General features: G+C 39.1%; 1 protein-coding gene across 5 annotated transcripts in view; it reads right to left on the bottom strand.

Annotated features, from left to right (window-relative positions):
- The window catches only part of celf6 (CUGBP Elav-like family member 6), a 175,474-nt gene that overhangs the window by 137,558 nt on the left and 22,119 nt on the right, over positions 1-15,797 (bottom strand). For all 5 annotated transcript variants that reach the window (XR_005187470.1, XM_037690929.1, XM_037690945.1 and 2 more), the window contains exon 2: positions 15,337-15,419. Coding sequence is in view for 4 of the 5 variants with exons in the window: in XM_037690929.1 (XP_037546857.1) it covers positions 15,337-15,419 (83 nt within the window). In the remaining variant the exon portion in view is untranslated. The remainder of the gene's footprint in view (positions 1-15,336; positions 15,420-15,797) is intronic.

The raw sequence follows: 15,797 nt of genomic DNA, 5'->3' as shown, positions 1-15,797 counted from the left end.
AATAAAGTTGCCTAAATCCCTTTTGTGTGTAGTCTCACATTTTTCAGCGAGGGCACTTTCATGAAGGGGCAGGTTTGCCCTGACTCCCTGATGCTGGAGTAATTGTAGATAATGGAGTTTTAAGAACAGCTCCTGATGCTGGTTTAAGTGGGATTTAGGTTGAGATTTATGGTGGAGGAGAAAACGAGTGAACGGTTGGAAAAGGTGGACTTGTTAAGAAAGTGAAGAAGAAAAAAAAAGGGTGATGAAGAGGTTAGTGAAGAGTAGTGGTCTGCTTATTCCAGCCTAGGTGAGACGCAGGATGAAAAGGAGTCAAGGAGGAAAAAAAAAAGATCTATTATTCTGCAGAAAAAGCTGTGGATTTGAAAAGTTTTTATAGAAAAAATTAACTCATCCATAGTTTAGTGTGAAACGAGAGCCCGTCTGGCCTGGTGCTTCTTGAGAATAGGAGGTTAGAGAGGGCACAAGCTGGATGACTAATTGGGGAGGATATGAAATGAGGCTTGACTCAATCTACACCCTTGAATCAACTCTGCCCTACAGTACGCATCAAATGGGTTCCCTAAGTGGTGCTTTTCCATTGATTATACCCTTCCAATGTTACACTCCATCTACTTGTTGGAGAATTTTGACAGAAAAAAAAGAAGACGAAAAAGAAGAAAGAAAGAAGGAGGAACTAAAGCAAGCAGTTGAAGTACTGGTCAATACTTAATGGGCAAATTGGGGAAAAATAGGAAAGAAGAAAGTGAGCAATATCACACAAACAGACAGCCATGAAAATGAGTTAAGGGAAAGTGAGAGAGGACAGGGTGTGTAAAAAGTGCATTTGACTTGCCGTAAAGGCAGTGGTGCATGGCACCCCACCTGGCATGACACTCAACTTTATGAGGTGTGGAGGTGCCGTCTCCCTTGCCTCTCTGCCTGTTTTAATGATACACTTTAGATGGAAAAGCTGGAGCTTCAGTCGAGACCAAGGACTCCACAAGCTCTGCCGTACACAAACACCAAACCCCAGAAGGAGAAACATAAATCTGCTCAAACACACGGGTGAATCTGCGCATGCACATTTGCATTTCTCGAAGGAGTGCATATCACCCGCTAGCTTTTATGCCAGAGTTTTAAACTGAGACCAACTTGTGTTGAAAATGACTGGATTTTAGTCATTTTGGTCAAACTTTTCGAAAAAATTTGTGTGCAATCTCACGCAATATTGCCAAATGTCAGATTCAGAGCATGTGTTGTGAATGACTCTCCGCTTCTACAACAAAATTAGAATCAAATTAAATTAAATTTTTGCTCAGTATTTGTAAAAATGGCCCAAGTGTACCCATTTTTTTTGTGTTGGATGAAGTCAATTAAATGAGACAACTATTGAATTGGATTGACTCCAAAATGGAATCACTCATATAGACTTAGAAATGACTTTTTGAAAATTTCAATTAAATCCGTTCACTAGTTCATGAGATATTTTGCTAACAGACATAAAGCATTGATGCCAATATTTAATGCTAAAGTTTTAAGAAAAGATCTTGTGGCACTTGTATATATTATGAACGACTCTTACGTACAACAACATCCATATAAAACACAATGTCTGTGAAAGTGACTGTATATTACATCCATTATTGTGTTTTCAAAGGTTAGATGTGGAAGCCATCTTGGACTGGGTTGGTTGCAAAAGTTATTTAGTTGTAGATATATAACCAACACATTTTATGTATTTATTTATTTATTTGAGAATTTATTAAAAAGTTGTCCAGTGATTCGAGAAATCTCCTGATGAATAATCCATGCTCAATACAGTTTTACTTACTGTTTTTATCAGATGTTATTGTTTTTGTCTTATTTTAAGCCTGTATTTTGTATTTATGTACAGCGCTTTGTGATTTTATCTATGAAAAGTGCTATATTAATAAAGTTTACTTACTTACTTACTTACTTATAATAAGAATAATGACATACGTATTTTGCTAAGAAACATGAAGTGGCTTCTGGTAACTTTTAGTCAGTTGGTTTTGGCAGCCATCTCGACTTTATCTCCATCTTGACAGACTACAAAAGTTAATCCGTTGTTTCTAACAAAGTTACGTCAGGCCCTCTGGACAGATTAAAAATAATAATAATAATAATTTGTTGAAACTTTTCATCTTTTATGCAAAAGACTTCTTCAGTAAGAGGAGTTGCACTAAACTCAATCTTATAAATAGCACCTTCTCATATTAGATCAACCAGTTTGCTGGTGACAGTCAAAACTAGCTGTTCACTTGACAAAGGAGGACCATCAGCCCAACAACCGATCATTAATGCCCTGATGGCCGCTTGCTATTCACAGAGGACTGAGCGATACTAGCAATAACAGCACTTTGTTAGATTTTTCTACCTGGATTATTGAGCATGCATCAGGATATTAAACAGTTGAGGGTGTTTCAGAGAGTTTTAATAATATTTTCTCCAGAGGTTTATGAGATATTTTTCAAACAGACTAGCACACAGGTACAGAACAATACATTATAGCTCACCTTCAGGATTTTTGAGGTGGACCATGAAAAAAGGGCAGTTGTTCGTTAAAGATAATGACAAATATGTAGGTACAGATATGGCAATAGAAATACAAAACCATGCGTTAAGACCATGGATGAACAAAAGTTTTGTTTTTGTAGGGTGTGAAACGTGCACTCTCAACCTTTACCAAAGATGCTGCTGGCAGAGCCACAGGTGAGACTCAGGGAGTGACAGGAAAGAAGTGGAGAGGTGAAACCAGCTGTCAATTCTGTGAAGTCTCTTCAGATCTGTCCCACACATCTGGACACTCCACAGACACACACACGAGGGTTTCTAACCACAGCCTGCACTCATCACTGTGCTTTTTCACAGAAGAACACACAGTAATGCAATATTGATCTGATGATGTAATAAGTGTGTGTGTGTGTGGTATGTGTGTGTGTGTGTATCTGGTTGTGACGTGTCCTTCATCGTGTAAAAGTGAGTGAGAAGTTTGTTTCTGTGCGTCGCATTGTTTGTGTGACGGTTACAGCGTGAGTGTGACAGGAAGGCAACTACGGGAGCAATGCATTAATAAGCAAACGTTGAGGCGTTAGCTTCAGTGCTATTTCTGATGCCTCACTGTCAAAAGTTTTCCTCTGCAGCAGTGGGCCTGACTGAACGGAACCCAGGGGTGGAGGGGAGGGGGGCAGTGCTCTCTCTCTCTCTCTCGTTTCACCTTTCATTCCTCTTGCTGTCTCTCGTTTTCCCTCTGTCTGCCTGTCTAACGGTCTGTAGCCATTTTCACACATGTACCACGGCTCTGGAAATTTCTAGACACCATGGAGCAGCATGCAAACACACAAATGAGTTTACGCTGACACCTCCGAGTAGAAAGTGTGGATGATATCAGACTAAGCTCTTTTCTGAACAGAGCACGACAATCAGACTGAACGACAACGAGTGAACTTTGTAAAAACTTTCTCTCAGCCTTCTTCGTTGCAACGTGATGAAATGTGTTCCAAACGCTTAACATCTAAATAAATAATTATCTGTGCAATCATTAAAAGCCTAAACTATTTTAGAATACTATTATTCATTAAAATGATTTATTTCAGGGAGCACAGACATGTGATTTTTCATTATACAACGTACATATTTCTGCTTATTGTCATTCAGCTGCAATAAAGCTGGGTAAATATGTTTTCTTTGTGATTAGTAATCAATATTTCTGAAGTGTTTCTTCACACAAAACAGCCAAAGGGCAAAATCATCATTTTTCAACAGTATGGAGGCAAAACCTGTAACAAAGACAGATTTTTTTTACAGAGACTTTTAAAAAAGGGAAGGAAGAAAAAGTTGTAAATTGATGCAATTCATTTTCATAACGCAAATCGTTCATTGATGATTTTGAAGCTGTCAGTCAGTCTCTTGAGGTCTTTACGGAAGTAGGCCAACACAATGTAAACGAAAGAAAAGGATAAAACTAGAGGGAAGATTAATGTTCTGCACTGTTACTTCATTAGTTTTCCTGCAAGTTTTTTTATGTTTCTGAGTCACTGTTTCCGCATCTGAGTCCAAAAAAAAAAAAAACTAAATTAAAACATACTTGTAAAAGTGATGTATTTTTTTTTTAAGGACATAACAAGAACCTAAAAAAACCAACAACCGGTCCATGTTGGACCAATTTGAGCCATAGTGCTGCTTCTGGATGTAGGAGTTTTAGTTTGTCTCCTGCAGCTTCAAGGCACTAGATTGCACCAACAAGTACACACCTGTGGAGCATTCACCTGATGAGCTGCAGGAGAATAAAAGGCAGTTGATGACTACCCTTCAACGCTGGTGCATTATCTGTCATCTGTCAATTGGTAGTTGTGTTCCTAGCCGTTTTACCATCCTTGTGATTTGTAAAACTGTTATTCTCATATATTTCAGCACTGACTCCCTGGTTTGATCTTAAGCCTCCCTGTGATTCCTACAGCTGTTCCTCACCTCCCACCACTTGCCCACCAACAAATGCAACTTTCCTGCTACTCTCTCCTTTGTGATTACTGGAACCACTGAACCTTCATTCCTATGATGACCATTTCCTCCACCAGTAAGATAAAAATAATATCTTGAATCATCCTCAATGACCTAATCCATCACCGTCCCTTCCAGCTGTGTTGCTGCCTATTGATATTCACTCATTGTAACTAAACACTATTAATTGTTGTCTTGGAGTTGCTATTTTTGGTCACTACAATATGGGTACTTAGTAAATCCTTACACTGGACTGGTGTAGAATTCTGTTTAAAGTTATTTTTGCTTCAAAATTCTCTCTATACGTCAAAGAATGACTATGGATAAATTGTCAGTACAGTTCTTCTACAATACTCTTGTGTTGTTATGACCTCACACTAGAACATTTACAATATTTGCAGGATCAAGACACATATTTCTTCTACTCCGTTCCTTCATATATTTGGCACACATTAATAAACACCACTGAAAACAATGGGTTTTATTCCCAGATGCCTTTTAAATCTAATGTGTCAGCATTTATTAGAAAATACTGTAATGAGAGGTTAATTTAATGCAGTGACTTGAATGAATCCCACTGATACATGGGTTTTGCTTGTTTTCAAACTAAACATAATTAATATCAATAGTTTTACATAGTAATAGTTTGGGGCAGCAGTGGCTGAGTGGTTAGAGCAGTCGTCTTCCAATGCAAGAGTTGGGGATTCAATTCCACCAGCAGTCACATGCCGAAGTGTCCCTGGGCAAGACACTGAACCCGTCATTGCATCCAATGTGTGTCCCATTGGTGAATGAATGTGATAAAGCTCTAATTACTCTTTGTATAGATCTAGTAGAGTGCTATATGAATGGGTAAATGAGGGCACATACAGTATTGTAATGTAAAGTGCTTTGAATATCTTGATAAGCTAGAAAGGTGCTATATAAGTACAGTCCATTTACCATTTAAACAGATCATTCACAAACTAAGTCTTTGTGCAACTTAGTTCGCTGTGGCGACCCCTAACGCATGGAGCAGCTGAAACAAGAATTCACAAACTTTGTCCATCCCACCCCTAACTTCTGGCATACACAGGGTATGATCTACTCTAACAAAACATGAGTGCTACTCTGGAAAATAGTTAGGAGCCTTCAATGGCATTAAATGCAATGACAGAGCTTTAGGGCCACGCAAAGAAAACGAAATTACATTACAAGAAAAAAGTAAAAAAATTATGTGAATAAAGTTGTAATACATCCTGGGTCGGCTCGCACCTGCTGTGGACAGTCTCCAATGCAAGTCGCTGTGTTTATGAAGTAGTCCGCGATAACTTTTGGGTCACAGTTTGTGGAATATGCCTCCATCCACATGATGTCATGACTAAATCCGCCAATGCAGCCAGCAATGCCAAAAGGCTTCAGTTTATCATAAGAATCCATATGCCACAGTGTGTTGGGCCCACTGCTACTGTACTGCTGACGGCAACATTCATCATTTTACCGCAGTTGTAAGACTGATTTTTCATGTTTGAGTTCTGATCATATTACGAGTTTAGTCTCATAATACTACGACTTTTTCTCGTATTATTTTTGAATTTATGCTCATAAATTACAACTTTATTCTTGTAATATTATGTCTTTATTGTCATACGACTTTATTCTCGTAATACAATGACTTTATTCTCGTTCGTAATGTAATTTTTGTCTTAGTGCTCCGTCACAAAGTGCCACTAGCTTTAACTTTGCAAATAATAATATACTTCACTGCACACATAAAAAATGCAAGAAAAATAGGTAAAAAAAATAAATAAATAAAAGAAAGGAAAGAAAAGTAAAAGTGCCCTCCTCAAACAAGCAGAATTGTTCTTCACAAATGTCTTTACCGGGTTTTGTAAAGAAATAAGTTAGCGTTATCGCGTGCGAGCCTCACTCAGCATCATATTGTATATAGGCTGAGTCATTCACCCAGAAGCAGCAGCTTTTCCCACTGCGATGAACCAGGCAGACTAACTAATAGAACCACCCACACACCAAACATACTTTTTATTATGCATCGTGTTCAGAAACAAACACACACACACCCTTGTCTTCTGACCAGCCCACTCACCGTTCGTTAGCTGCTACACGAGCGTGGTTGTCTTTACTGTGCCACAGTCAGGCTGCAGCTCACTGTATCCACAAAGAGAGCGCCGCTAAAAATACTTAAGAAACTCCTCTGATTACAGTTTGACTTTCTGCCTCCCCTTCCTCCTCCTGCCTTTAATCAGCTTGTAAACAAGCACAAGGTCATTTTCTTCTTTAAATGAAATGGGCGCGATAAGAGGAGCATGGCGCAGTTAATCCTTTGGACACGCTGATGGAGAAGTTTGCCCGGGTGATGCTCGACTCTTAATTATGCAAGAACGCTTTTCCTTTCCTTGGTCTCTATCCCTTGATGACTCATCAAGTTATCTCCTTCCCATAAGAAAAAGAAAAAGAAAACTGAAGATGAAAGTAGTAGTTGAGTGATCGTTGAGTTTGACGTCAACTCTTGTCTAAAACAAGACTGAGACATCTTTTGAAAACTCTTAACTTCTATGAGTGATTTGAGTCTTTTTCTTCTATGAAACGTGTGTTAATTAATTTAATCTTCAGAAAAAAAGCATCATACATTCTTTTTTTTTTTTTGTCTTGTACTCTTTCTAGCTGTTGCAGCCAAATAACCCAGTTTTGACACAGCCGAAACTTTGAAGTTTAATTGCTTGAAGAAAAGCCTTTGTATTTTCAGTGTGCAGCTTCTCACTGTGAGATAGTGATTCAGTTTTGAGTAAAGTCTAAAAGCATCATTTTTGAAGGCCTGACAGCACCCAGGCCTCATTTCCATCCTTCTCCACTATTTATCAGCCTTCTCCTCTTCCCCAGTGAAGCAGCAATGTTAACAATGCTGTCCCCACATTTACCTGTTCTGCCTCATTACAGCTAAAGAAGTGGATAAATTAGTGCAGGGGAGCGTGCACGGCTGAGTGCAACTCCACCTGTCAGCCAGGGTGAGATAGTGAATATTCTCAAATGAAGATGGGGGGGTTTGGTGTGGTTGGAGGGAAGGGTATAGTTTTGCTTTAAAAAAAAATGTACCCATTACAGCAGGCTCTCTTCCTTCCAGAGTCATTTCCTGAAAGTTCGGGTTCAATATTTTGGAATATGAATCAGATAACGACGTCTATCACTGGATGTAGCGTTTTCATTACTTCTCCGCTCCCCACTCTGTTATCTGTTTTGATCAGAGTAGTGTTTTTGTCCTAAATATTTTGTGAAATTGTAAGAGTTTCTTTTAATCTTACACATGCATGGCTTGAGTTTTCGCTTCCTTTTATTATTTGTTACCTTCATGCACAAATCTACAGAACAGCCTCTACTACGATATGAAAGAGCAAGAAAGGCAAGTAAGCCTGGCTTTTTTTTTTTTTTCTATCTCATGAACCAGCAACATTTTGTAGCCCTGTGGTCTTTAAAAAGCACTATTTCATTATGCCATCTGCCCCATGCCTTTGACCAGATATCTTTATGGGCTGGTTAAAGGGGCTCTTATAATCCAGCTACGTTTGTGCCCTCTCCACATTTGTCAGTAAAACACTGAGTCATTCCACCGTGTCCAGCCTCCGTCTTTCTAGGATTAATATTTCTCTCCAAGGTTGAAAATCCCATCAGATGGAACCAAATTAATTTCTGGAAAAAATCAAGGGCCACCAGCCAAAATAGCGGGAGACAATGCAGAGAGCATCCCTCGATCGCGATCTCTTTCACTCCCTGATGGATGGCTGAGCTGAGTACAGCAGTGTAGTAAATGCTTTCATCCCAGAGGGATAAGAAAAACAATGGCCCTTTTTAATTTCTTTTTTAAGCGGGCAGCAGAAGGAAATTGATACAGACGTAACTGATGATGAGAAAAGCAGGGGGAGTCTCGGAGATGTCTCACTTGCAGCGTCCAGCCTTTTCTTTCTTTTGCTACTGTTTGCTTCGGTGAAATATTGTTCAAAAGCTCTGATGTTTGACAAATTTGGCATGAAGGACAATAGAACAGATTATTTCCCTATGAAAAAATAAAAACAAAAAAGCAATGCGCTCACAGTGCTTGGTGTGTAGACCTGCTAGGCATGGATTTTTCTGTTAGAACCTCAATGTGATGCAAAATTACCTGCAGTGTGAAGGTTAAAAGTAACATAAAGAGCAATCTACAACATCCATCCATCCCATCAATCCATTACCTTTACCTGCTTCTTCCTTTTCGGGTCACGGGGGTCACTGGTGCTGATATCCAGCCATCACTGTGAGAGAGGCAGGGGACACCCTGGACAGGTCACATGTCCATCAAAGGGACACATAGACATAAACAAGACAAACAACCATTCACTCTCTCGCCAAGGGACAATTTAGAGTTACCAATTAGCCTAACGTGCATGTTTTTTTGTTCTGTGGGAGTAAACTGGAGTACCCAGAGAAAACCTACACATGCACAGAGAGAACATGAAAACTCCACCCTGAAAGTCCCCCGGTCGGGATGTGAACCAGGGCGACATGCTCACTGAGAGGCAGCAGCTCTACCAACTGTGCCACCGTGCTGTCTCAATCTACAACATGTAAGATATTAATTGTTCATCTCAAACTCAAAAAAGGCAAACTATCTCTTTAGTTAGGTATGCGGTAATTTGTATAAGTGCAACTTGCATTTCCGCATTGGTGAGCTAAAGTTATGGCTTGTACTTTGTACATAAACCTTGAAAAAGTAATGTTTTGTTTGTAAAAGCTGATTAAATTTTAATTTATTATTTGATTAAAATGTAATTTAATCTAATCTAATTTAATCAAACTGTGTTCAACTCTTCCCTTCTTACAATGCTGTTATTGCTAGTATCTCTCAGCTGGGAATAGCAAACAGCGATCAGGGTGCTACCGTTGGATCGTTAGTCTAATGGTCCTCCTTGATCATGTGAACAGCTAGTTTTGAATGTCAACAACAAACTGGTTGATCCACTATGAGAAGGGACTATTTATAAGACTAAGTTTATTACAGCTCCTCAAACTGTTTTTTTTTTTATTAAAGACAAACCGTTTCAACAATTTTATGTTTTATTTTTTACTTGTTGCATCTGTCCAGAGAACTTGACTTAACTTTGCTAGATGATTCTATCTGGATTATTGAGCATTTTCAGGGCAGATTAAATTTTATTGTTTGTGATAGTTTTTTGTTTGTTTGTTTTTGATTTTTGTTCAAGCCACACTTCCTGCCTATCTGAGACATATGAGACGTTAGTGGAGTCATTAAATAAAAGAATGCCGGTCTCTTGTTCTCCCAGTGTGTGGAGACACAGACAGAGACATACTGTGGGCACACAGCAGCTCTGCTTGTGGTGCATGATGAAAAGAGAGAGAGTCAAGAACATGCATGCACTCATCCATGGCCCCATGGCATGTGCTTAGTGATACATAATACCACTATTGCACAATCTCGCCCCACCACCACCACAGTCCCATTTTTGGGTGACACATTCCAAAGTCAATTTTCTGTGCTTTTCATGCAGACACAGAAAAGAAACAAATGTGAGACGGCAAGGCGTTTTGTCAACCACTTTGGTCAAAGCTACACTTTCAAGTTCACTCTTTTATATTTGAAGAAAAACACTTCAGAAAAAGGGACTGTAACTTTTTTTTTTTATTCTCTTTTCAGATACTTTGTAAATGCTTGACTCACATTATCAATACAGAGGTCAGGAATGTGCAGTTTCATCAAAATACTTGAAGAAAATAGTTTTAAAAAAATTGCCAACTTCTCCATGAAAATGGGGTTTAAAAAATGGGGAAAAAAAGACTTGAAGATATGGTCAATCAGGCAAAGGCTATGGAGGGTATTTATAGGAAGAGGAAAGGAGAGAAATAAATGAAAAACAAAGACAGGCTGGAGGTTTTACTTTTTTTTCTTCTAAAAATATTTAATTGGCTTTCGGACTACTCTAGCACCCAATTAGCATGCTTGTTACATGCAAACACGAAGAGCTAATTGGCCCGTGAGGAGAAAGCAGCATGGCCCTGAAAGGAGAGACCAGAATTCATTTGAAGATCTGCAGCTCCAATAGTGCCACGTTGGGAGGCTATTTGGCAAACAGTTGTAAATAACATTACGCTGCCGCAATAGCAAAGATTTGTTTTCCTTTGTGCAATCTTTATTACCAGATGACATTATGAACAAGAACCTAGAACTGCAATAAAGTTTATGGGAAATCAAAGAAAAACATTTCAAGACTTTTATTTTTATTTTCTGATCAACAATGTATGTGCACACAACAGTAAAAAAAATGCTTTGATTTGCTACTGCAATTTAGCCCTAAATTTGTGTGCAAATGTCCTGCAAATTACCATGTTTGTTGGACTATAAGCACACTTAAAATCCTTTAGTTTTCTCCAAAATCAACAGTGAGCATTATAATCCGGTGCACCTTATGTATTAATTCTGGTTGTGCGTACTGACCTCGAACCAATTTTATGTGGTACATGGTGCTCAAAAATCTGTCAAAATGTTTTAGTTTCGCTTAATGCGCCTTGTAATCCCGTGTGCCTTATAATCTGAAAAATACGGTATTCAAATCCTAAAAAAATGATTTCCATTCACACCTATATTGTTCATTTTGTTGCCCTAAATGTGTAATACACTGTATGCACACCTACACTCTGCAGTAATTTAAGCTCCTAAAGGCAAAAGGCTGAATCTTTGATTACCTACACTACACAACTGAAGCATCAGCATCTGATGCACATAGGTCATCAAGAGCTCATTGTGCTCTTGACATGCAATTGATCTAACATAGTAAACAGATTTTCTCCCAGGCACTGCAGACAGAGTCAGATTTCCCAGTGGCAAATCAAGAGCAAAATATACAGTATAAAACTTAGCAAATAATGAAATTTGAATTTGCCAATAAGGCCTCATAGTTGTTATTCTAGCTGTTGTTTTTTCTTTTTTCTTTTAAAAGTTTAAAAAATAATCGCCAAAATAAATGTTTAATTTTTGAAGCCAAAAAAAAAAATGTTTACACAAAAAAAATTGCATAAATCATTTGTTAAAATACCTTATGTTGAGGCTTATTTTGATTAAAGCCACCACCATCACTATAGTCACTGTAAATAACAGCATGGGTGCTTACATTACTGTTCCTAACCCAACAATGGTATGTTCCAAATTATTTCATCTGTCTGTAACTTATGGGTGCAGCCATCTTGACATCACTCATAAATTAGGAACTAATAGTTTCAAGCTTCTCGGTTGTCACTTTTCATCATTTTCAGTGTTTGAAAGTATGACGCGTTTGACTCAGAGCTCACACTGAATTGAACAATAATGATACTGCTCAGCTGTCACACAATTAAAACACAACCAAAATGGCAACGTGTAATAAAAATGTATTTATCTTCACTGTTTCAAATTCTGAAGGAATCATTTGCTAACTCAACCACATCTCTGGATGTCCAAAACTTTCAAAGCTCACGGTATTCAGACTTTAATTGTTGTTATTCAGTTCAACAAATCATACAATTTAAACACACTGACTTTATTCTCATGTTTCTTTGAAGGTTTCAAGTCTTGTTTAAAATGTGTTGTTTTAAATAAAGATAATTTAGCATTATCTGTGCCTCAAGACCTTTTACTTTTATTTATGTGTTTGTGTAAAAGCAGCACAGAGGCTAATTGTAATACCACTCGTCCACTGTACAAAAAGTAACTCATTTTCTGCAATGCAAGATGAACAAATGTGCAGTTCTATTTGGTTTGTAGTGTCCACATGACATATCACTTTCCTTATATAAAATGCCACAGTGAAACAAAAATGTCAGATGTAATAGATTGTAATGGTATCAGGCTGGGTCATAATGCTAATGCAATGTGCATTATTCTGCCAGTGTAACAAAGGGCCATTGTTTTGTTTTCATGGCTCTGTTTCCCAACATACAGATGCAGTCGACTTCATGTTCACCCACAACATCTCCACGTGCACATTTAGGCTGCAAATCATGGAGGCACGCAAAGAAAGTCTTTGCAGAAGTATTGAAACCTGATAGATAATTAGACAGTTTATTTCACAAGGAAAGTCCCACTGAGATCACAGATTTCTTTTGCAAGGCAAGCCTGGGTCTGAAGGCAGCCCATTATGCATGTTTTTGTACTATGTGAAGAAACCAGAGCATCTAGAGGAAACTCGTGAACACGATGAGAACATGCAAACTCCACACAGAAAGACCACAGGTCCAAACCCAGGACATTCTTGTTGTGAGGTAACAGTGCTAACCACTGTGCTGTTGTGCAGCCACATGAAGAAACATCATCATACTGGGAAACTGTGAAAAGCCAAGGTGCAGAGATGGTCCCAGAAATGTTTACTTGCTTTTTAACTCAAACAGTAGTCAGTGACCTACAAGGACTCTACCTTAACTGGTCCATGTTTGTATCTTGTGGTTTGTGTGTACAATTCTGTTTCTCTAGCAAGAAAATATCTATATATTTTCACATTCGTGGTCCCATCGGTTAACCTGTTTTAGGACTGTGGGAAGAAAACTTAAGTAATTCCACAGAGGTATGGAGAGAGCATGTTTTACCAAATGCATAGACATCCCAGCTGAGATTCAAATCTGAGCTGTGAAGCAAAAATGTGAATCCCCCACCCCCAAACACTGCATCACGAGCCTTCTAATCAATGTTGTCCTGTCCTTTTGCCTTTAACTCAAGGTTACATCAGGTACATTTCTGTAATTTTTGTTGTCAGTGATGATTTTGTTTAATGGAAGTTTCATTATTGATCAAAGGACCTTCCTGTGTATTTTTCTAACCGCTGTTCCTTTGGCTACTAAAATAAAATACTATGCACTGCACATATTGGCAGACAAAAACGTCTCTTATCTGTGCTCTTCTGTGTGGTTTGCTTAATTTTAGTATAAGGTATTAATCTGACTCAACTAAGACAAACAAGGAGTTCCTGCTAGTAATGTGTCTAATAATCTAGTAATGTAAAGTATCTTGAGAAAAAAAAAAGAAAAGATTTTTCTATTTTTTTTAAGATGCCATATGTCTCATTGGAACAAAATGTGCATTTGGTTGCCTGACAATCACGCAGCCACAAATGGACAGCACAATTTTGCCAGCGACACAGTGTGGAGAAGCCAGCTGAAATGGCAGTATCATAGGAACGAGCATCTCAAACCATTAGGCCATGACAGTGACAATGAGGCTTGTCCAGAAGTGTCACCTCTCTCAGATTCTGTCTGTCTTTGTCTCTTTTGCTCTCACCCTTGTTTCCTCTCCCACCATGCCTCTGTCTCACTCCTCTTCATGACTTGAACTCACTCACACCCACACACACGCAGAAAGACAGGACGGCTTTATTAGTCTTCTGTATGCAGGCTGCGCTCAGCCTGAGATTGCAGGACTGACCCCTTGCTGTGAGTTGTACAGGGGAATTGTTTACTCAAACCCCACAGAACATGCCATTAACCTTTTTTCAAGATAGAAGGCAAACAAGAATGTTCCTCCACGAGGGCAATAAAGACAGGAACACCAATCCAGGACCATCATGACAATCATCTCATTACGAGTCTGCGGGTGGCAGAAAGATGCCAGGGAGCCCAGTCTCTCATGGATACTTTCGTTGCAGTGCACCAGTGTCCCTAACATTCAGTAAAGTGTCTGTAACATGCAGTAAAGTGTAAACAAATGAAGCTCCGTAAATGTATAAACCCTCTTCTGCCTCTCATGAACAAACCAGTCCTTATGCATAATTTCTTCCTCTTTTCTCGCCTGTCTGTTTTCTCATGTCTCTCAGTCAGACCCCCTCCCTCGCTAGAGATTTTGAAGGGTATCCTCTGGCTCTGATTAAAGCCCCAACCCTGGAGGTGGTCTTGGTGGTAAAAGGAAAGGAAGGGCAGAGGGGCCTGATGAGAAGCTTTGGCACTGGAGTAGCTTCTCCTTCTTAGGGACCTGTGGGTGTTCTCAATCACACCTCAATAATTCCTCCAATGTTAGAGTCACCCCCCACCCCCCACCACCACCACGCCCCACCCACACACACACATACACACTGGAAATACGGATAGACAGCATAAGCTCACGCTCTTCCCAGATTGAGGACCTCCTCCTGGGTGGCTTTAAGTGCCTACAACTGGGTACATTTTACCTGTGTCATTTGAAGAGGCTATTATTTTAATTGAAAAAAGTTACCTGTTGCCACAGGCTAGTGGAATTAAAAAAATAAGGGAAAGATAAACGGATAAAAATTCAAACAAAAACACCAGATGGTAACATACATTGTAAAAAAATGATTGTTTATACTTACTGTTTGATTACATGTGATAATGAGAGTGGGTTTCCTCGGGGCAATTAGTGTCTTTGGTGGCCATATTGTGAAAGGACATGAGGAAGGACAGAGCGGGCTGTTATGAAAGAGTGCTTATCAAGTATCTCTGGCGGGGTGATTAGTGTAATAAAACACTGCAAGGGGAGATGGACCACACGCACTCTTTTAGTATGTCTGAAGGTGTCTGTGATCGTGTGTGAGATGTCATTTGTGTTGGAACGAGTACAAGACGGTGGCTGAGAGACCGTCGGAGGAAAACAGGGTTATTGACTGAGTCCATCTGCCTTCATATATGCAATTTCTGAACCTGAATGATGGTCCTGGTGTTTACAGTGGCCCACTGAGTATTTATGTGTTAGTGAGAGTAAAATAAATCCTATGATAATGCAGGTGTCGATGCCAGACTTGCTGCACCCCCACCACCCACCCCCACTCTCCCCGGGTTTTAGCCTGTGACAGAGGGCATATAGGGAGCACTTACCCCTGGCAGGGTCTTCTGTTCATGGAGGGCGCTCTGGGCCTTCAGTGCTGACTCTCTCGCACAGTATGTTAGAAAGGCACATCCTATCATATCAAGGAAACAGGAAAAATAGAAAAAGTGTTATTTTGATTGAAAAAAAAAACGGTAATTAAATATTACATGCTTGTAGGTAAAAGGTTACATATTTTTAAAGTGGTGTTCTGTGGAAAGGATTTGAACAATTGTAATTTTATCTGTTGCAAAAAAAAGCCAATAATAATAATTAGGAGTGCACCAATAAATCGGCCATTTATCGGTCCCAATTTCCTTAATTTTGGGAGTTCGGCCGATACTTACACGAGAAACCGATTTTACTGATTTGTTGTAGTTTTAACAACAATTGTCTAAACTTCATTTATATTTCAGAGCACTACCTCGTGGCCAGTTAGAACAAGTTTGTATTGTTTCTAGGATATTGGTCA

This window comes from Nematolebias whitei, chromosome 2 (genome assembly GCF_014905685.2).
Source record: "Nematolebias whitei isolate Nwh7 chromosome 2, NemWhi1, whole genome shotgun sequence".
NCBI classification, from domain to species: Eukaryota; Metazoa; Chordata; class Actinopteri; order Cyprinodontiformes; family Rivulidae; genus Nematolebias; species Nematolebias whitei.
The sequence above is the reverse complement of the archived record's forward strand: the minus strand, read 5'-3'. Positions and strand labels throughout refer to the sequence as shown.